The sequence below is a fragment of the Melospiza melodia genome, chromosome 15, assembly GCF_035770615.1.
Source record: "Melospiza melodia melodia isolate bMelMel2 chromosome 15, bMelMel2.pri, whole genome shotgun sequence".
Taxonomy (NCBI): Eukaryota; Metazoa; Chordata; class Aves; order Passeriformes; family Passerellidae; genus Melospiza; species Melospiza melodia.
The window spans coordinates 7,645,341-7,667,974 of NC_086208.1; the positions used below are offsets into that span (position 1 = coordinate 7,645,341).

Consider the following 22,634-nt stretch of genomic DNA (forward strand, 5'->3'; position numbering starts at 1 on the left):
GACCATAGGTAAGGTACAGTTTTAATGCTAGAACAGAGCAAACTGATAACAAAGTTCACTTGTTGGAAAAGTCCTTGCATGGTCTGTGCTTCTCTGCTCCTTACAGAATGGGCAGTTTGGCCTGACAATGAAGTAGAAATTTGTGTTTCATATGACATTACAACACAAGCTGTCAGGCTGACAAAAGTTTAACTATTTAAACATAAGAAAAATCAACAAAATCAATTCTGTGGGATATACAGTTATTAACTATTAACAAGGACTCATATACAGTCTCAAAACAATGTACCATCTGACTCATCTTTCACACAGAAGTTATTTAATGGGATCAATAATTTCCCCACTCAAGAGCTTTCATGAATTCCTCTTCGGTAAAAGAAAGCATCTTGGCAGCTTCAATGTGCATCTAAAAAAAAAAGTGAGCAGAAGGTAAAATAGTGTGAATGAGCAATACAAAATCCTGACTAACTGGGATATTTTATGGGTTTTAATAAAGCAATTAATATTTAATAATTAATTCATTAATAAAGAAATTCCTGAAAATCTGACAACTCTTGTGACATCTGAAGAACACGCATAAGAAAACGTGGTCCACATTCTTTCAAGCTGATCAACATACAATTTGAAGTTATTACAAAGCAAATCTCATCCTACTACTGATATTTAATGTCTTTGAGGAGTATTTTCCCTCTGTCGTTCTTCAGTCTCTGTCTGCTCTGTGCATCTGAAGCTGCCACACAAATATTACACAAATAGCCTAAATCAGGTTTTTCTAATTCATTCAACGAAAGGCCTGTTTGAAGCAGACTTGAATCCTCTCCCTGATTGTGAATACTGAGCACATGTGAGCTTCAGCTGCCCTTCCCCAGTGCCTTCTGCCAGAAGCTGCAAGGGGCAGGGTTAGCCTCAGTCCCTTCAGAAAGGACAACTCACAGCATCCTTCCTCTGTGAGTAACACTTTTTGTAAGAAAAGGTAAGTGGCTTTCTCTCCTATCTGCAGTTCTGATATAGCATTTGTAATTGCTTAAAAATGTATTTAATGCAATTTGTGACATCTGTCTGAGTCCATGGGTTTGGTTCCCAGTCAAACAGAAATGCTGCTCTGTGACACCCATTTCAGTGAATTCATGTTCCAGAGGACAATGAGCTACCTCATCTGGAAGAACATATTTTGAGTGAATGCTGAGTAGTTTTCATTCTCAAAATAAAACTGCAGAGCTAGAAGGGCCAGCCAAAGGCTAAGTTAGCACTATTGCTGTTGGGTGAATCCCCAGGATCTCCTCTGCATCCTGTTACTGCCAGAAAAATTCTCTTGCACTGGAAATACATAAGCAGCCCCACTTCCTCTTTTCCACTTACCTGTCCTCCTTTGCCCTGTGTTGGGGAGGTATTCCAGAATCAAGAGTGTGGTTTCATATTGCAATTCCCAGTTCTTAGGATCAGGGTGCAAAATACTCACACTTAAGTTGCCACTTCATACAGAACTATTCTTCCTCTTGGGGCTCAACAGCTTCAAAAGTGTTTACTAAATGTCTGGTGATCACTGAGTACTCCAAGGGTAAATAAAATGTTCGACTTTCTTATCTCTAGGGCTGGCCCTTCTTAAAGTGGGTTCTGCTCAACAAGCCGCCATACATTGCTTGCTTTAGCTGTCTTACAGCTTTGGCTTGAGAATGCAAGAACTGCACTGACTCCATCCCAAAATGAATCCCAGGAGATTCTGCAGAGTAAGCAATTGGAGGTGACCCACTCTGTGCTGTTAAGGTCCTGTCCAGCCCATAGCTCTTCATGTCTCATGCTGCCTCAGAAGGAGAACTGATGGAAATTACTGCACACATCCCATGTATTTTAAGTGAAAAGTGTAATGGGACTAGTAAGTGGAAAATAATTAGATTTGGGTAATATCTCTTAGTATAGATTCTTCTCATTTTAATTTCCTTCCATGTAAACTCACAGTTTTTCAGGATTACTTTGCTGGACAGTAGATGCATTTAGCTAGAGGTTGTTAGATGAAATACACCCATAGTCTGCTCCTTACCTTTTGTCTCTTCAAAATATCAATTAACTTTAACTGCTTTTTAAAACCTGTAATCAGCTCTCCTTTTTGTTTCTGCAGTTTCTTGTTTTCTGCTTTTAACTCTTCGATCATTTTGAGTTCTTGATTAGCTACATCCTACCAAAGGAAGAAAAGGAGAAATTATGAAAATGGTGCTTTAACTAATGAAACCTGGCATTACATAAGAAAATGACAAACAGTAGCCACACATGACACTTCTGAAAAGAAATGGGATTAATCAAAATACTCCCACATTAAGGCTTAAAAAAGAAAAGAAAATCTTGGCAACAAGAGCCGTGGTTTGCCTTTGTATGTGTTAGGTGTGTATGTGAACTTCTCCCTCTTTCTAAACAGGTCTCATTTTCACAGAAATGAGGAAAATCAGAAAGGCTTTAACTTCATTTTGTACATTTCTTCTCCCTCCAGAGTTTGCAGTAGTATCCTCTAAGGTAACTTATTGAGGCCTTTTGTGACTTGCTCCAAGTTAATTTTGGGGCTGCCTGTAAGAGATACGAAGCTCCCAAAGCCCATCAAGCTTTTTGTCTCATTCTAGCATTACTGAGTGATTACAGACTGGAAATTGCTTCCCTCAGCCACAGTACCTTGTTGCTTTGCTTCAGTTTATTCAGCTCCACTTTGTACTTCTCCACTTCTTCCAAGGCCCTGTTTAAACGCACCTCAGTTGCACTCTGAGTGGCTGCACCCTGCTTTTGGGCACGCTTTACACTCTCCAATTCCTATTGAAGAAGGAAAGGACAAACCAAGAAAAACATCATGAATAATGGTGTTCTAATGAATCTTGTATCAACAACACACAAAAAAGGCTCACCCTTGAAAGCTGAAGAGTCTGAACCTGTCTCAAAGACAATTCTACCGTTAAAACAACCCATTTTCCTTTGAAGTCTTGAAAAAGGATCTTTCTCATCTTTATTTTTTTAAGCTTCTCTTGGGGTAAATTGTGAAGCTGATCATATAAGATTGAAAAACCTTGTATGATCAGTCAGAAAAAGAGAAAAAAGTATCAGTATGTCCATTCTGTGACAGATTTTGGAATGGTTGCTGGTGTTCCCAGCTCCTTCTTCCCACCTGCTCCATTCACCTCTTTGCCCCAGGGATTACTACATGCAATTCCCACCAAGAAGTGAAAGCAGCCTGCTGCAGATGGCTGAGGGTAGTAACTATTTCATCTGGCAGAAAAGAGTTCATCAAGTGTTATGGCACCAATCAAAGCAGTCATCTCTTGACTCTGCTGACAGGATTTCATAGTGCTGTAAGTGGGGAAATGAGAGAAAGGAACCAACTTGAGGAACAGAATAATGAGACTAAAGATCAGGGAATATAGATAACATACAGAGTATAAGAAATAAACAACTCTGGCAGAAAGAGCACATCTTGTGTTTTATGAAAAAAAGAAATAGACTCTTTCTTTAAAATATCAAATATTTTGTAATGGGCACAGGAAGTTTCTTTTAACCAAATCAAGGTAGAGAGGGGGCTTACTGATAATGAGGTGGCCCTCAGACTGCCTCATTTCTGAGCAACTGTTCTGTTTTCTCAATTCTACACCTGTTCTGTGGTGGTTACTCAAGACTTCCACATCATTTATCCAAGAAATACATACTAATTGACCTCTTTGTCTTGTATCAAGATGATGGAGTTGTGAATGAAGTCTATTACATCCTTTGTGCTATATATTTTATTCTGCATTAATATGAAAAGCTTTGGAATAGTCTTTCAAGCATTTAATGACCAAAAAAATAGTCTACATGCAATGCAAATTACTTATCAGCTAATCAGATCATTTAATGAAAGAATTCTAAGAATTCTTTTAGGGATTTTTGACATTTGCTGTCACACATAATACCTTATCAAGGACTTTTTTGCAAGTCATCTAGTGAGGATATATTGTTAAATGTATTAGACTCCAAGTTTTTAATCTTTAAAATGCCTGAAATAAATGTTTTATTTTGTAACTAGGTGAGGTTTCTGCCATTTCTTCAATACTTTAAGTCAAAGCTGGATTAGTTTTCTCATATTTATCTAAGAGTGGGAGGATAAACTACTGTGGTTTAAAATTGCATCCCATTTAAGTTTCTGGATTTTCTCCGCTGTTCTGCCATGGCTTAGGCATTGAGTATCAGCAGGGGCTGTGATGGCCCACGAGTAACCCTCACCAGGCCTTCTGTCCTCCCAGCAGCAGTGCAGGCAGCACTGCCATCTTTAGGGAGCTCTGCAACACCTCCCCAAAAAACAATTTTGAAAGAAGGTGTACTTAACATCAAGCCTTTCTTCAAGGCAAGGATAACCCCCAGCACAAAAGCTTAAAAACTGTAAGAGTACAACTTTGGTGTTTCCCAGTTAGAGCTTGGCTGAATAAGTGGAAGAGAACACAAAGAAAGGAATATTCTTGTAGACCACTGGTGAAACAAATGAGAGAGGTGATAGCATTTATGAGATCAACTAGATAGAAATAAATTGGAATGCTGGAAAGAAAAAGATGGAAATTTCTGGGAGTATCAGAATTCAGTTACTGCCTTAGGTGGGTGCTGCAGCAGTAATGTTTACAGAGACTGAACACCAAAAGAAGAAAAGGTAAAAATAATAAAATAGTTACCATGTTTCAGGTAAATTGTGAAAAGCAGGTGAGAATCTTTGCCTAGGCACATACAAAAAGTTCCTGGGGGATTAATGAATTAAAAAAACTTGATAATCTAAGGAGTTTGGGGAAGCATGTATCACACCTTAAGTCTACCATCTCCTACATTGCAACAACAGAAAAAGCAAAAAAGCCCCAAAAACTGAGGTTACATTTGGGCTCTCAGCTATACAGAAAACTTTGTCCAGACTGAAAGAGTCATGAGAGTTCAGCAGCACAGTAGCACCATTTCAAGCCTGTGTTCACAGGAAATTTCTTTTAAACACGTCTGCAATCGACTACATTAATTAAATAGGGTTGAATAATACTTCGTATCTAAAAAATAGAGCAGTTTTTAGTCTTCTAAATCCACTGGAGATTTAAGCAGTTACTGCAAAATTATTTTTACATGCATGGTTTTTGCAGTTAGATAATTTAATATAGCAGAGAAAATGTGTAAAGTAACTTCTGAATTAGCAGAGAATCTTTCATTACACATACTTGCTTTTTTTGCTGTCATAGTATTTTAAAGGATTACCACTATTTATCATGACCATGGCTAACTGGCAACCTTGACAAATTTTAGAAAACACCATCTACGAGGAACAATCGAAGCAACTGAGGATGGTAAATCCAAAGCAAAGACCAGTGAGGGAAGTGATCATATTCTGGCTATGGTACCTGTGCAGGGGAAGTGAATAAACCCTTCATCCCATTTCCTAAATACTTTCTAACTGTGACTGTGTGCAAGGAAGTGATGAAAATTGCCACTCCAGAAAGCTGTAAGTACAGGTTAAACAAACTTATATCCCAGATGGTTTGAATATAATTTGTCCTGTCTTGCTTTAAGAGAAGGAACTAAATGACTGTAAATCTCTAGGCCCTATTGACTGTGAGCTAATGAGCAGCATAAACACTAGTACTGAATATTTTTCCTCACAATCAGTTTAACAGAATTTAAAACCTCCAAGTATCTGCACAAAAAACCACAAAGACCATGTTAGTTTTAAAATGCCAGAACTATGAAACATTAAGATATAAGCGTGCCCACATGAATCCATACTATGATTAATGGAAGTATGAGCCCTTGATGGGCTGAGCTGTGTTCTGTTTTCCCCAATTTTTTAACTGAAACATTCTCCTGGTTGTATTACAAGTACTACCCAACACTGTATGCATGCCATGATTTTGAAATCAACCTCTCTAGCTCTGAGTAATTAAAGAAAAACACATGCTGCCCTTAAGATGAAGTTGCAAACAAAGCAAGCTGTGTCTGCAGCCATCTGCTGCACTGGCCATGGCACCGCCGGGGGACAGCAGCCACGCTCACCTGGCTCAGCCACCCTGCAGGGCCTGCTTTTCCATTTGGGACAACAAGCACATCCCTTCCCTTACCTGCACAAGATAAGCTTCAGGTGCTTTTGAAAAAAAAGTTACAACAGAATTTACAGAAGCAATTAAAAATATAATTAAAACCCGAAAAATGAAATTTCCTTGTACTTTTGAGGATTGGTTTTTAAATTTGACAGCAGTTTCTGAAAAGGTAGTTTTGTCTCTTGTGGGTCTTTTACATAGGAATTTAATTTTAAAACACAAATATATGACTGTAAAAGCAGAAGAAAAGGTTAGCAAAATATATTATTTCTTCCTTAAAAAAAATTAGGCCATTTAAAAATACAATTTATAAATTAACAGACATTGAAACATTAATGAGATCTTTGTACATGGCTCCATCATTCCATCAGGGAACAGAGGGTAATTTCACCTGGGTTTTTCCCTTTTTGAGATAAATAAGACTAATATCTGCAATACCTTTTCTAGTGCAGTGACCTCTTGTTGTAACCCTTCAGTTTTTTTGTTTGCTTCTTGTGACAACATTTTGTACTTCTCAATCTGAGACTGCTGCAGGCTGATTGTTCGTTGCAGTCTTGAGTTTTCTTCTTCAGTATCTTTGAGCCGAGTTCCTAAATTCTGATTTTCATCATCCTGTGTGGCAGTAATTAGCAAAAAAACACAGCTAAATCATTGCAAGGGAGCAGGAGGGTAATGCAGTAATAATGTCTTGTAAATAACAGGCACTTAGAATATATGTGCTGTAGATTTAGAAATAGCAACAAGTAAGACTAAGAAAACAAAACACCATTTCACCAAGATAATACTTTAAAAAACAGTTACAGTTTTCTCATTTAATATTCTGCAGTCTTTTACTTGAAACTGTCTTGCAGCAGTATGTAAAACATTTCTCATAGCTCAAAGGTTTTGAAAATAATCAAAATGTTATAGAATTATATAAATAACAGCATTACATAGATATTTTGTGACATTTTTGTGAGAACAGCTAAATGCACATATTAGGAAAAATTATGGGAAAAAAGAAGAAACTGTAATTACTGATGAACCACTCCATTATGTTTCAGGAGATTATCTGGTTTTGACTTAAAAGCAAGCTAATGATCCAGGATACATCAAATATTCAAATTTAAGATTCTCTTAACATGAAGTGAGTCCTGTCTTAGATTCATGACCTACTGGCAATTACATCCCACATTAAGCATTATAATTCAAGGCATTTTTCTTTTATAACCTTTCAAACATTGTAAGTGAATACTAATGTAGATTGTTTCAGAGACACATTATGCCCTGCTTTTCTTTAAGCAAAAGAAACCAAGGCACATACAGAAATGGAATTTCTGTGAAAAAAAGTCTCTCTGCTGTTCTCTCAGTCCCTTGGAATACCAGCTTCCCACCTGAGAAATCTGTATGCTTTATTCTAAGTGCTTCTCATGACTTCATGCACCTCAAAAACTCCCACCTCTTTAAATTTAAACAGATTTACTGCTTCCTTATAACAAGTGGACTGTGAATTGGAACCAAACCCAGAATCTATCTCAAGGCTTTGCCAAAATGAAATTTTTGTGACCTTCTGAATGTAATAGTTATTTTCACACCAGAGAAACTAGAACCCAAAATGATAAATTTACATACAAAGTGCTAAGGGAGCAGGACTAGAAAAAGTACAAGGTTGTCTTCTGTCATCTGCTACAGTAACTGAATTCTGTCATGATTTTGGCATGGAATGATGAAGTTCAATAGCTTCTGACAAAATTATATTTGATTTGAAAATGACTTTAAAATCTAATATACCAACATTCTTCTGATCACAGCATAGAAGTATTGAAATGCAGAAGCAACTGTGTTGATAAAAATGAAGTACAGATATAAAATATCAAAATCTAATTACTTCTAAAGATTTTGTTCATGTACCTATTTCAAAAAACCCATTTACTATCATCCTGCTCCTTAATTCTAAATTAAAAGCTTGTAAGAAAACATATAGGTGTTTAGCCATATGTTCTTAATGTCATCATCACTTTTGGGCCTGGGGAATAGGTGGAAAAAAGCATTCTGAAGTTAAGAGACCACAAATAAAAATAGTGCAGTTATGTAAAATAGAGAGTTAGTTCAAAAACCTTGCTTGATTACAAATACATGAATAAGAAGTGATCTGTCTGGCAGACAGATATGAACTACTTAAGTTTTAACAGTTCAAGAGCTGCTTGAGCATCACTTTAAAATATCCTGCCAGACAGTGCAGATTATAAAACTCACTTGTACATTCTAACAGTGAAGTATCAGTGTAGCCTCACAATGCCTTAAGTTCAGGCTGATCTGCCCAGGTACGTAATTCCAAATACTGTCCTCTGCATCAGTTGTACTCTTGAGAACAGAGAAAGCCTAATTTCTGTTTTGATTACAATATTCCACTTTAAATGGAAGCTCTTTCCACACTTTGATCCACTGATGACACTGAAAGCACCTGACTATTTCTCAAGATTTATTATTTCTCAAGCTAGTCTGTTTCTCATTTTCCCCTAAACATCCATCTCATCCCAGCAGCCAGCTCTGGGCACACTCCCCTTCTCTCTGTACTCCACAATCTGCATTTCACCACCACTGTTTCTCCTCCTTTTTCTCAGGCTCCCTCTCCTTCCCAGCAGAAAGGAGATGGTTTGAGACTTTGCAGAACCACAGTGGCCCTACAGCTGGGGCATGTCATTGTTCCCAATGGTTCTCTCCTGCCCCAAATTTTTTTCCATTAAGTGCATTTTGAATGCTTTTAGCCCAAGATCACACATACAGAAATTACCACCCTAACTCTAAATCTGTACAGTATTTAAAAGAAATAGAACATTAACTCTTTATACTTGAAACAGAAAAGTTGAGAGAATTCTGTTTTGGAATTATTTGTTAAAGAGGCCTATTCCATTTCTAGATTAAAAAATTAATCCCCTACCTTTTTCCTGCATTCAAACACTATATTTGCCAGGTCTTCCTGCATCACACGTAACTTTGCCTTAAGAAATCTGATTTGAGCTTCTGTGAACATAAAGAGTTACATTTAATATACACAAGTCCTCATTATTCAATGCAGACAAGAACCAAAACTGATGCAAGAACTCACTTTCATCTTGTATTTAAAACCACATGACATTGTTTATAATTATTGAAGAGAAACAGGCAAACAAAAACCCAGATTTCTAAAAAAGTGTTTGCAGATTTCTCACCCATTCTTAGGCAAAGCTTTGTATAGATTTTTTCCTTTTAATGACTGAACTTGACATCTTTAAATTGTAAAGACTCATAATGCTGAACATTGAAACTTACTGAAAACTTGCATCATACCATGCTGTACATGGCAGCACTTCTTGAGTCTGAAGTCAACAAAACTGTATTAGAGGGCATGTCTGCATTGCAATCCAGCTGGAGCTACAACTTCTCTAGTTACAGCCAAAGTAATTTTAAGCTGTGCACAACAAGGAATTTGATGTAGGTTGCAAACCCCTCCTAACAGGTAAATATCCCTCCCACACAGTACTCTATGCTTTTTAAAAGTACACTGCTAACATTCTTCAACTAATAGTTTAAAATTAAATCCATGTAATCAGATGTTTTTCCAAATGAAATTCTGTCTTGCTCTTGGACAGCTAAGGAATGGACTGGCATGACAAAACAAGCTGTGTGGGAACAGTCTGTTCTTATACTTCCTATTCCCCAGATCATTCACAAGGAACTTCCTCTGGAAAGACTTCCTTTTGACAAGCATCAAGCATGAAAATAGTCTGAAAATCAAGCTGACTAACATAGGAATAACCATTATTCCCAGTAGTTACAAGAGGAAAAGAATAAAGTGAAGGAGAAGGACCTAGAGCTAGGAGTGGAGGAATAGATGGGTACAGGTGTTCATTTGCTGTAATAGGAATTTGTTTCATTTCACCCATCTTCCCTCATCAATTGCAGCTTAAGCTTTAACTCTGAAGAGGTCAATAATAAGTACAGTTTAGGAAAACACCATGAAAAAATAAGATACAGGCTGACTTTTATTCCTCCTTTTATATCCTTGCTAGCTTCTGGTAACTGGTGGCTGTCAAGATGGAGACCATAATGAAAACTTCATGTTTAATCCCCTTGCAGGTACTTCTATACTATTAAGTTATTTGATTTTCTTCATGAAACATACTGTAGTTTGGCATTTACCACATCCTGTGGCAATGAGCTGGCTAATTTAATTATTCTTTATGTGAAAGAGAAACACTTTGTGTAGCTTACTTTAAATCCAATTTAATGTGGCATTTACTAGTGTTTGCATTAGAGAAAGAATGAATGTTCCCTTCATTACTGTTTTCATTAGAGAACTTTCATATTGCCTCTGTTTTATTTTCAAACTGAAAATTCAAATTCAAGCTCTTCTACACTTCTCATTGCACTGTACACTCTGAATATGGGGTTTTGATAGTTCTGCATTCTACATTTGAGATCTGTGAGAATCTGAGAACTGAGGATCTGAGAACTGTGCCATTCTCAAGATGGGGTAGCATTAATTATATAATAGTGTGATGGTAACAGCACAATATTCTGTTTTCTGCTATCCTCTGAAGGATTTCTAAAAATTCATTGCCTTTTCCACTGTGAACAGGCAGTAAGTTTGTGCTTTTGGAGATTATTTAGTTATCACTAAATTAAGCTATTTTATTTAGTTATCATTAAATTTAGTTATCAGTAATTAGGGAAATTCCAGCTCAGTAGTAGGTGGGACTGGAAAGCTGTGTTTTCTGTCAGTGTTACTCTGCACTCTTTAACACAGAATATAAACTTGTGCTTCACCACCTCACTCAGTACATGAGATTCTTTTGCAATACTTCATCAGTCTTAACTACCCTAAAATCATTGTTACATAGACAAATTTACCAGCTATCAATGTAAGCTCTGTGACAAATTCCTCTAGGGCTACACCACTGCCTGTAAAAACTGGTTCTTTTTACCATTTTGTTTCCTCTTTTACTCAGCTATTAGTCCACAGACAGCTTCTGTCTTGTTCAGCTGTGTGTCATTAAGAGCACTTAGCAGTAAAACCTGTGAAAATTCAAGTGCACAACTAGAACTGGATCAGTCTTGGGAGGTGCCCATGATCCAAATCATCTGAATTCTGACAAGGGGGAAAGATAATTAAACAATTAGCTTCCTAACTGGTCAATTTTAATCACCTGATGAGGGTGATAAGGGGGAGTATCACTTCATAGGATGGTCTTAGGTTATAAAGTAACCAAAGATTTAGGGACTGTAAACAAGAAAAGGACATCAGAGAGACTCTGATACCCTACAAGAAAGAACAGATTTTTTGAATTCTTGAGATAAGATGAAGATTAACATGAATTGCAACAATATATTCAAGTATTTTATTCTTATGTGTAAGGGTATATTAGATAAAAATAGAGCTTCATGTTCATCCATCTCTATGTCTGTGTGCTTCTATCATTGCTGGTTACTGCAGAGCTGAATTATAACTCTCCCAAAACAGTCCCAGACTAAAATAATGTCTAAGCTACTGTGCTGGCAGCACTGTGGTAACCTGTGATCCTGAAATAAAGATAGGGAACCCAATTCCAGGAAGAGTGCTGCAAGAGGCTCAAGGAAAGGACAATACCATGGAACTTTATCAGCACATTGGCCTAAACAGCTGGGCACAGGCACACAGGCCTAAGGAATCCATGATGGAGATTCCCACTGAGCCCTCTCTGTAACAGGGCCTGCTCAATACCTGTGCTGCTTCCTTGAGAACACCCTAACTGAGAGTCTGACACTGCTGGGGTGCCCTGCAATAGCTTATTTACCACATTAAGGAGGCATTCAGAGTGTTCCAAACAGTCAGCATCAAATTCAAAACGCAAAAATCAATCCAGAGGATTTTTATTTCATCATTAAAGGTACAGAAACAATCCTCAATACTCCAATACATGCCCTTGGTCCCTGATTACAAGGCATCAGTGATAACTCTTCTTGAGTTGCCTTGAATTGATTTGGTAGAAGTTTCCAATGCAAGCTAAAGCAATTTCTTTTTAGTTCAGGAAGAAAACTATAAAAAAGTTATCTGAGGATCTGTTATGGGAGACTTGGTAACAGAAGATGTGCAAAGAATTACATGAGGTTAGAAACCAAGCTATTTCTGTGTTGGCATGCTTGTTGACATCAAGCTGTTAGATTAAAAGGAGAGGGCTCAGGCACTTCCAGCTACTGGGGTGAATCTCTGACTTCATGCTCACTTCAGCATTGTAAGGAACTACACAAACTCACTTTTATCACACCAGAGCCAAAAAGACAGATGTGTGTCATGCCTTTAGCCTTGCTGGCAAATGCTCCAATCCCTTCCCTGTTCTGTTTCTAGGACAGATATAAACACACCATTTGCAGTGGGAAAATATCTGGAGGATTCTAATTCAAGCACTGTAGCTGAAACATTACCTTGTTTCAGCCACTTGCTGAGATCCACAGCAGTGCTCTGAGGAAAGGCTTTTGCCTCCAAAGACAGAGTCTGTGCAAAGACTGAAGCTCATCTTTTTGGAAATACAAGCTGAGCATCCTGTACTTCTGTTTTCCCAGTGAAATGAATCAAATGCTATGCACTTATTCAATATATGTAATCATCCAAATACTTTCCTACAGAGGTGGAAAGGAAGATAAAAATTCACTTTTCCACATAATCAGTTATATGTGAACTGATCTTCCTCTAGGCCTATGTAGAGAGGAAAAACTCTTTCCCTTTTCCTTTAGGTTAAGGGCTGTAGAATTTTCCCTGTAATTTTTACAGAAACTCCTTTTTTCTCTCCCCAGGAAAACCCATTTCTAACAGTCATGAAGCAAGAATAAATGTACAAACCATGGAAGGAAACTTACCTGCTCCCATCTCATTTCCAACCCTCGGAATAATATCATCATCTTGACAGTCTGGTAAGACTCCTTTCTTTAGTCTTTCTTCAACTTTGCTAATTGTTTTTGCTAAAGAAAAACCTATGCAATCTTCCAGTACTGCAACACCATCAGCACTTTGTACTTCCACATTTCTTATTTTTGAACTAAAAAAAATGAAAACCCTAGATTTTAAATTTATGATACATCATATTTTTGTAAAATATTTTTAGTATTTGCTATTTTTAAGAGTGTACAGTTATTTACCTGCATTTAATGCAATTCCATTACCTGCATTCATATGGAAGATGCATCGATGGCAATTTCTCATTTGCTTTCTGTAAGATACCTTTACCATATTCCACATAAATAATTACAAGATTTTACATACTATAATGTAGAAGGCAGAGAAACCACTACCATTTTCAACTGAGAAGATTCTGGCATGGTCTTCTCATCCAACAAATCCATAACTAAATCAGAGTAAAGCAAAGAAAGAGAGGGATGTTCTATTGGCTTTGGCTACTGTCCTGGTGTGTCCTCTGTTGTCATTTCTGCTCTTTCCTCTCCCTGCCACCTTATCTTGTAGAACTCTGTTGTCCCTGGCTGTACTCCTACCTTATGACAATTTCTACATCATTATGCCCAGCCTAGGAAACTTCACTGATCCTAGAAACTGCATATCAACATTTTCATGAAACCAAAATGCAGGGTAACAAATCACCTACACAGCTTTCTCCTATAGAAAGGTGATCTCAGTTCTCACAGGATCTGAATCTCCTAAATTCTTATTCCAACATATCCTCATTCCAGTCTCCAAACCCCTCCTAAATTTCTCCCACAACTTTTGGGTTGTCCCACAGGCTCTGTATCAGCACAATTCCACTTCCAAACCTCATGAGGAGGTGCCAGCATAACAACCTCCCCTGAAATGCCCAAGATAGGTCTGAAGGGTCTCCCCAGGGATTCCCAACTCCTGTAAGAGAGCCTCAGCCTGTCAGTTCCATGTCCTGCCACCTTGCAGACAATTTTCATCTATTTTGGTATTATGCCATAATTCAAGGCTGTTTTAATTTGCTTCCAGGCTCTTCTGGATTTTTTGATGCTTCTCTCTTTGTCCAGATCTCCCTTTCTTGGTTTTACAACCTTGAATTTGCTACCTCCAGAGCTGAGGCTTCTCAGCTGGGAGCCCCTGGAGGCTGTGTTGTATTTCTGAGCCTCTTGTCCTGTAAGCCCAACATTCACTACAAGGCCTCATGTTCCCCAGCACCATCTGATCACAAATCAGGCTGCAGCACCCAGGTGTGCTGGCCCAGGCTACCTCAGGTGCTCCATTCTTGCTCACTGGGCCTCCTTTCACTGAAGGAGTTTACAGAATTTACAGTTGAGAGATTGTACAGATAGAGAATGTACAGTTTACAGAGTTTACAGAATTCAGCTGGCAGCCTTGAGAAGTGCTAAAGCAGAAAGCAACTGTTTCATTGCTGCAATATTAATCACATATATTCACTGATAGTTTTTGGTGCAAGTAAACAGAAATAGCCACCTAGGGAGCTGACTGAGGAAGTTTGATACATTTATTTGTATAAATATAAAAGCATACATCCATAAAATAAGTTGATAGAGAAAAACAGCAACGAAAAGATTTCATTACATACCTTGAAGTTGTTCTTTTTCCCTTACTTGCAGAGTATGGTCTGTTCTGAGCTGTGGGCACAGAAGGAAATTTCTTCTTGTTTTCTACCTAAAAGTTTTTTCAAAAATTAGTGGGGTATTATTATTATTATTGAATTACATTTTTTTTTTCTATTTTTTCGTGGTTTTTTTTTTCTTCTTCATCTATCTATACTTGAGGTAGTTTTCAAAGAATGCTTTTCAAACTTTCCAAATGACTTCTCAAGTTTATTTGCACTCATCTTTAGCTTGCAAACTTTTATGTCTCTACACCCTAACTGTAATACACCCAATAGTCATTGGCTCGTGGGAGTTTTTCCACACGTACATGTATAAATCTATGCACAAGCAAGACTCTGAGCTTTTATTAATTACTGGACTGTCATCATATCTTCAAAAATATGGTATTTTATGCATTATTTTAGTATTATAAAGTCCCCACTGAAGGAAGATATAACAATACTTCTTTCACTTTCAAACAAATATTCTAAAAAAATAGAGGGTTTTCTACTGTATTCTGATAAATACCTGCAGATGGTATTTTAGAAGCTCCAGCTCACCTCATAAAAGTTTCAATATAGTTGTAGTTAGAGACTACTGAGATTGTTCTTAATCTCATTTTTCCATTATAGTTTCTAAATTCAGTTACTCTGACTACTTGTTTATCTAGACAGTTATTATTAGAAGACACTAGTACTGCCTGTAGAATTATAGAGGTGAGGGAGGGAAGAGAGCAAAAAGCTAATTATTTTCTAATATTTTGCACTTGGAATTCTTAATTTGATGTTCAAAACACTGAACATTTCTCTCAATGCCGAAAAGAAAACAGAATACAAAAATTAAACATTGGGTAAGTCCACCTGACCAGAGGCACTGAGGAGCTCTGCTAACAGTGTCTCTGTAGCACTGCTCTGGGCATCACTTCCCTTTGGCTTGGCACCCATGTAAGGGCAGGGCAGCCTCAAACCATGAGCCATTATATTTTTGAAATTATGCTAGAAAAGAATTTAACCAGGATAGTTTTGGTACCTTTGCAAGTGAATTTGTAAGAGATGAAACTTCAGGACAGTGAGGATCTCTGCAATAAAAAACAACAACAAAAAAAAAAACAAAAAAAAAAAACAAAAAAAACAAAAAAAAAAAAAAAAAACAAAACGTGATCTATAAAAATGTGAACACTTTGCAGTTAAAATACAGCCCCCCTGTCAGAATCAGGAGAATAACATTTTATAGGTCTAGAATAAACAATACAGCTAAGGTGGGAACAACATACTGAGTTCAAGCATAAATTCAGTCTCATCCATGGTCTGTCCAGTCTACCTCATTTGCAACTCAAATCACCTGGTGAGTCTATGGTATCTCATACAGCAGTACTCATGTACCAGAATCCTGATCTTGTCTCTTGGAATTCAGGCTCCTGGTAGTTAGATAATGATTCCCTGTAGCAGGGAGTACTCAGCAAAGCAGAGTTACAGCTTCCCCAGGACAAGCCAGACCCAAAGACTGCCAGCAGCTCTCTGGGTAACACCCACATGACATAAACCTGTGAGCTCACACAAAGGAAGTGCAGATATAACCAGGGTCCTCTACATCTCCACCTGTCCTGGCAGGATCAGACTGACTGTTCTCAGGTCAATTGACAGGGACTGTCAGAGGAATATGAAGTGGAGCAATTTATACATTAAGCCTCATAGAATTTTCTCTGAAATAAGTATTATAAATATGGTATCTATTTTACATCAGGGAATAAAACTAAGAATAAAAAAAAAAAGAGCAGCTTTCTTATCTGCTTATTTGACTGAAAACTGTGCTTCTTAGTAACTGAATTTTAGGTTAAATGATTACTTTTCAAGTCTATTGAAATTAAGCAGAAAGTTTTAGCATGCTGTGTACTATGCAGGTCAAATTCCTTGTCAGATAGATATACAGATATGTAGATACAATTTTGCTTTCAAAATGAGTTACGAGTGAATGTATATTATTGCAATGAAAGCCTGTTTTTAAACTGCCCTTTATAATTTTTTTACTTCAATTAAAACACTGGCTTATAACAGATTTTGAATAAAATTTAAATTTCTGGCTCATTAAGTCGCTTAAGTTTTTTTGTCAGGCTGATTTGAGCAAATGTTTAGCTCTTGCCTTTAAAAATTTCATAGACGTTCATCAACAAGAATTATCTGCACAAAGCTCTGTATTTTATTAATCCAAAAAAAAACCCCCCCAAAAAAAAAAAAAAAAAAAAACAAAAAAACCCCACAAAAAACAACCTGAAGAAATCATCTGTGTGTGGCTGGCAACAGACCTTAAGAATAGGATGATTAGTTTTTGTCTATTTACCCCAGTTTCCTCAAGCTTTCTCCCTATTGGCTAGCTCTAGGAGCATGCAGAAGGTGAGGATTTGCTGCCACAGAAATAGCAGTTCTATGTTATTCTGAAAAATATGAAAACGCAACACGCTCTATACTCAAGAAAACAAATATATTCTTTCCCTCAATAATCTGTTCCTACTGTATCTGTTGTCTTACGGTCGTCTTAAAAAAAAACAAAACAAAACAAAAAACCCAACCTCATTGTATCTCTCAAATTCTCCTAATGGTTCTTCCCTGGTCCCCGCCCCATTTTGCCAGCCCCTTGTGCATGTGCAGCCGCAGCTCGGTGAGAGGCGGCGCACACCGGGCACAGCCCCCGGCCGGGCACAGGCGCGGGCACAGCCCCGGGGGCGCAGCCGGGCACAGCCCCGGGCCGGGCACAGGCGCGGGCACAGCCCCGGGGGCGCAGCCGGGCACTGCCCCTGCAGCCCCGGCGGGCACCGGCGCTGCCCATGCGCGGCCCTGCCCAGCGCCGCCAGCCGGGCCCCGGCTGCAGAGGCAGCGGGTAAACAACAGCTCATTGCAGCGCGCTCTCCCCCGAGCTGCTTTGTTGCTAAGGCATTCAGATTTCCCTGCAGACAATATGCTGCAAGTACTCCAGAACAAATTCATTTAAAATATACGGTGACTTGGAGAGTGACTTAAATATTTGTTGTCTTTTTTCTATTTTGCTTACTCATTTGTTATTTCCTTTCAACTTATCATTTTCCCCCTTTCTTTGCTTCAGTTCCTCTCTCCTTTCTAGTTGATTTTCATTCTCCTTAAAGAAATCAACAGAAATTTCAACGAGATAGTTGAAAAATATCTCAAGTGCTTCCTTGAGATTTAAGGCCTATCTGCTTGCACAATTCCAAAAGAAAAGAATTTTTAATTAAATATTAAATACTCTGAACTAATCTAATTGAATGGCCTCAATGTTCACTCATGGATAATCAGTGTGCCTAATTCCTAGCACACATTTCTAATTTTTTTTCACTGCAGCATGGGATTTCCAGTCTTCCCTCTTGTAAATGTTTACCAGAACACCATGTTTACCAAACTGTGGTTGTTTTAAGGTGTTTTAATTTAGATTGGTAATTGGTAGGTCAGCTGACACTCTGACGTGTAAGTTACCCTTTTTGTTTCTTTTTTTAAAAATTCTTCCAACATTTCAATTTATTCTAATGTGTACCATCAAAGCTAATAATTCTCTTTGTGGGGCTGAGTCTTCCAATCACATGACTTAATAAAGCAACCCAAAAACTCAACTCCAGTTTGAAGTTCTTAAAAATTCTCTAATATTCAAAATCCATCTAACAAAAAACAAAAACAACTAAAGTGAGATCCAGAACTTGTTTAAAAAGCATGATTATACTGACTGATAACACATTAGGTTTCTTGCCCCTCACTCCCTCAGCTATAGCTTTAAAATAGGTCAGGAATCAATTTAATTGTAGCAAATTTTTGCTGGTAGTTAGGCTTCTTTCACAGAAGCTGCCTTGCTGTCACACCTTTTTGTGTACTGGAAACCCCTTTTATTTTCAGAAAAACTCCATGTCTTTGCTTCTGTTCTACACATAAGTAACTATTTGATCATCTTTATCAGACCTTCATATACCCTCTTTGAAAAGATTTCTAACTGCAGCTTAACATTTGAAGCATTTTGTTGACTGTTCCTGTATCTTTCTTAGCCAGATTAGTAGCATCATAAATTTAGGAACCTACAGATGAGATCCTTGATAAACTGTGTATTAATCTATCTTAAATTCACCCATTTCCCACACTCCCAATACAAAACCCTTGAACAGCTAAGGCAATAATAATGCCCCTGAGTGACAAAGGGAATTCAGCCCTGTCCCCACTGGGGGGCTGTGGACACTCGGGCTGTGCTCATCCCGGCCAAAGGCACGCAGGCCCCAGCACTGTAATGGGATCCACATTCCAGAGGGTGGCAGCTCAATGTTTGCCTGTCTAGGGCTTTGTGTTTGTTTTCATCAGGCATTTCCTGTCCCAGGAACATTTAGGCCAAGTCAGATGTGAACCAGTGTCTATTCCTTCATTTTGTCAGCTCAACTGTTAAAAACCATCCACTGCCAAGTGCCTACTGTTTGGTATTGCAAAGAAACCTGTGACCTTACTTTGCTCTTTTACAAATGTCAGCACTTCTTAATATCTTAGATAGAACATTCCAGCAAAATTAAGCCTTCCTTGAAATAATAAGGAATAACACTGCTTAGGATCACTCTTTTTTTAATAAAAGGAAAAAAATTGGACTCCACCAATGCAGTATGCAGCAAAGATAGATAAAACAGGAGCATGGTTAGGACACAAGGCATGCAGGATCAGTGTGAGGTTCCCCACCAATTATACACAGCAGTTGTAAAGCACATACCTCTGTCTGTCATCTTCAGGTGACTTATTCTGTGCTGAAACTGGCTGAGATAGTATCTTCTGTTGGCCTTTCTTCATTAAAAAAAGGAAAAAAAGCAGTTGATTTTGGGAGATTATAATCCATTAAAGATGAATACCTATTTGTAAATCACAAATCACAGTAACTACAGTCTACTATAGAAAAGAATGGAAACTAGTCTACTGTGGAAAAGAACTTTTGAAACACAGGAAAAGATGTCTAAAAATGAAAATGCCATTACTGTTTTGTTGTTAAATGTATATCTGTGCAATCTGGCCGTGCCATGTGGTATATTAAGTACCCTAAGAATATTTCATCTTCTGCTATATTTAGAGAAGAAAAGAACAGTGGTTTTGTTGTTGCTGTTTTCTAAAGGAAAGAGACTAGATGCTATTTTGGCTGTTTCATCTGCTCCTGTTCAAATGCCAAGCATTTAGCCTCAGCTTGTCACTGCTCAAGAGAAGAATATGTTTTCACAGCCCATAAAATTTAAGTTTCAACAGTAGGAAAAGTGCATACAAGCACAGCTTTCCAGAATACTTAGTAATTTGCTTTTTAAGCCTTGTTTATTTGAATAAGTGTACTTATAATGAATATTTCTAATATGCAGAACACCTTCTCCAAACTGTTTTGGGTATAAACCATACCTGTCCCGTTCTCTTTTCATTCATTTGTCCAACTTTCATATAAAGCGTTGATTCCATCTGGTTAAACAATAGTACTGATAATGAACAGCAACTTTTTCTGTTTTGAGAAAACTTCCTTCTTACTAAGTTCATGTTTTCTATTTGTGTTGTTTATTCTTTGTATCTCTCTCAGCTTGAACAATGTAGATCATATTTCACTAGGAGGTTACTGTAACATTATCTGGTTTTCAAATACTAATTTTTAGTATTTAGGGCATAAAACCACCTACAAATACTTTTCTTAAACAACTAAACAAGTTTTTAATGTGGTTTTAGGTATGTATCTGCACAAATGCTGTAGGCAGGTGTGTGAATACCTACCTGATGAAATTACATAGAAACTATTTTTTAATGTATTTTTAATAAAGGTTTACAACTCCGAAAAGAAATAAATTAAAGCTTACCTTGCACTTGAAAGCAACATGCTTTTAGTAGTCAAGGTCTAAATTTCTTTTGAAGCTCAACCCTGTATGCATGTGAATCCAGACTAAATTACGTAACAGTCTGCTACTCACCATTAGTTCTTCAGCCTGACGCACCAATATTTCAGTTTTGGCTTCTAATTCTGCATTCAGTCGCCTAAAAGAGTAAGAATTTTTTATCACTGAGTTTTTGAAAAATTTAAAAAGAATAAATGTCAGTGTGACAGTATTTTTGCCTGAACTAAGTGAAATTTTAATGATTCCTGCAAAGGAATGCTGAAACACTTCAAGGTATTAAAGTTATGTCTCAACAATTTCCTGTGTTTCAGCCAAATGAATAGTAATAAAACACATACACCCATTAAACAGCACAGTTTAGACTATTAACTGTGAGAGGTGAAGGATATCTTTAGCTTTGGACATGCCATTTCTTAATACAGATTGTCTTTATTTCCTAAAAGTTTTCCATGTTTAACAGAGTGTACACCCAGCAGCAGGGGTTGGGGAAGGACTCGTGTAGGACTGCATTGCTCATCAGATATTTTGAGATGTGTTGCTGTATGGATGTGCAGGTTACGGCACTGGGGTGTTCCTGTGTGCTCTCACACAGCCCCTGGTGCTGTGACTGCCGGAGTGTGAGATGCGGCTCTCTGTTCACCGGGGCTGGGCACTAACAGGTAATAGGGACAGGCCGTCCATTTAAAACCTTTACAGCTTTTAAGCTGTTTTTAACAGGCTTAAGCTTTTATACAGTCGTAATTTAGAACTAAAGTCAACGTCCAAAGTGCAGAAGAACCTCGTGTCCGGGCCTAGAGCCTGCCTGAGGCGCGGTGTCCCGGGGCGTGGGCGCTGTCCCGCGGCCCCGGGCAGTGCCATCCGCCCTCTGCGGGGACGGGGCCGCGGCACCGGCTACAGGGGACGAGCTGTGCGCTGGTCCCACGGGCCAGGGCCTCCTTACTTGTACTGCTCCTCCTTGGCCAGCCATGCTCCGCTCAGCGCGCCGGGCCCCGCCAGCACCTGGGGGCTGCCGGCCGCTCTCTGCACCTGCGGGGAGGATGCCATAGTCAGCGGGGCGGGCTCGGCACGGCCCCGCCGCTCCGAGTCCGAGCCCAGCCCGAGCCGCCGCCTTACCCCGGACAAATCCCCGCCCCGCCGGGCCGCGCCGACCGCCGACATTTTGTCCGCGCCGAGGCCGCTGTGGCGTCGCCTTCGCCCGGGCAACCGGGGGCCGCCCGCCCTCGCTCCCGCCCTCCCTCCTTCCCTCTCTCCTCCCCTCCGACCAGGTCAGGGCCCCAGCGACCGCCGCGGGGACAGGCCCGTGCGCAGGGACCAGCTGGCACCCGGCATGGCACTGGGCTGCCACGGGTTCAGGTGAGGGGCAGGTGAAAGCGTCTGAGGGGCCATTACCATTGTAGAGTAATAAATATTTATTACAGCCCCTTGTGACCTTGCTACACTTTGTCCTGCCAGCGTCCCCTCATTTCATTGCAGTAAACTCCTGTTTGCGGCATGACAGTAACTGTGCCCCGCTCTGTACAGCTCTTTGGGGCTGCTGTCCCTCTGCGTTTCCTATACACACGTTTATGTGATTGTTGCCTAGTTTAAGTCTTGTCCTCCACCACTTGTTTGAATCCCTCCATTATTTTTGTCCCTCGCCCGCACACAGTTTGATTTTGCTGCATTTCTCCTTCCAGCCACCCATGAGCCTGTTGCCACTCTCATCTGTCACAAAATCTGAGAGACACAGAACGGATCAGGTTGGAAGGAATCACAGCAGGGTCATCTGGTCCACCCTCCCAGCTTAATCAGGGTCATCCCTGAGCACATGGCACAGGATTGCATCCAGATGGTTCTGGAATATCTCCAGGGAGGGAGACTCCACGCCCTCTCTGGGCAGCCTGTACCAGTGCTCACAGCCTTTTCAAGTGCTCACAGCCTGTTCCAGTGCTCGCTCACTGCACAGTAAAGAAGTTCTTCCTCAGTTCAGCAGGAACTTCCTGTGCCTCAGTTTCTGCCCATTGCCTCGAGTCCCATTGCTCAGCATCACCGAGTAGGTTGCAGATTACTTGCCCACTCTCCTGCTCATTCACTCCCATCTCCTTTTCTGACTTCCTAGTGGATTGTGCCTCTGCATGAGACAGTAACCCAACTGTCCTGCACCA

The 22,634-nt window shown here is 39.1% G+C and overlaps 1 protein-coding gene across 3 annotated transcripts; it reads right to left on the reverse strand.

The window, feature by feature from the left end:
* Positions 1 to 302: 302 nt before the first annotated feature.
* On the reverse strand, positions 303 to 21,668 carry TEX9 (testis expressed 9). 3 transcript variants are annotated; one of them, XM_063169631.1, is made up of 12 exons: positions 21,604 to 21,668; positions 21,431 to 21,516; positions 20,566 to 20,629; positions 19,347 to 19,417; positions 15,636 to 15,684; positions 14,591 to 14,676; positions 12,921 to 13,099; positions 8,986 to 9,068; positions 6,504 to 6,677; positions 2,659 to 2,793; positions 2,039 to 2,173; positions 303 to 406 (listed from the first exon to the last, which is right to left on the reverse strand). In XM_063169631.1, the coding sequence occupies exons 1-12, from the start codon at positions 21,646 to 21,648 to the stop codon at positions 329 to 331; spliced, it is 1,185 nt and encodes a 394-aa protein (XP_063025701.1). In that variant the 5' UTR covers positions 21,649 to 21,668; the 3' UTR covers positions 303 to 328. The 3 variants fall into 3 exon arrangements, with proteins under 3 accessions (XP_063025701.1, XP_063025702.1, XP_063025703.1); XM_063169632.1 differs by lacking the exon at positions 21,431 to 21,516 and having other exon boundaries at positions 21,604 to 21,655; XM_063169633.1 differs by lacking the exons at positions 12,921 to 13,099; positions 15,636 to 15,684; positions 19,347 to 19,417; ... (1 more) ...; positions 21,431 to 21,516; positions 21,604 to 21,668 and having other exon boundaries at positions 14,591 to 14,672.
* Between the last annotated feature and the right edge of the window lie 966 nt (positions 21,669 to 22,634).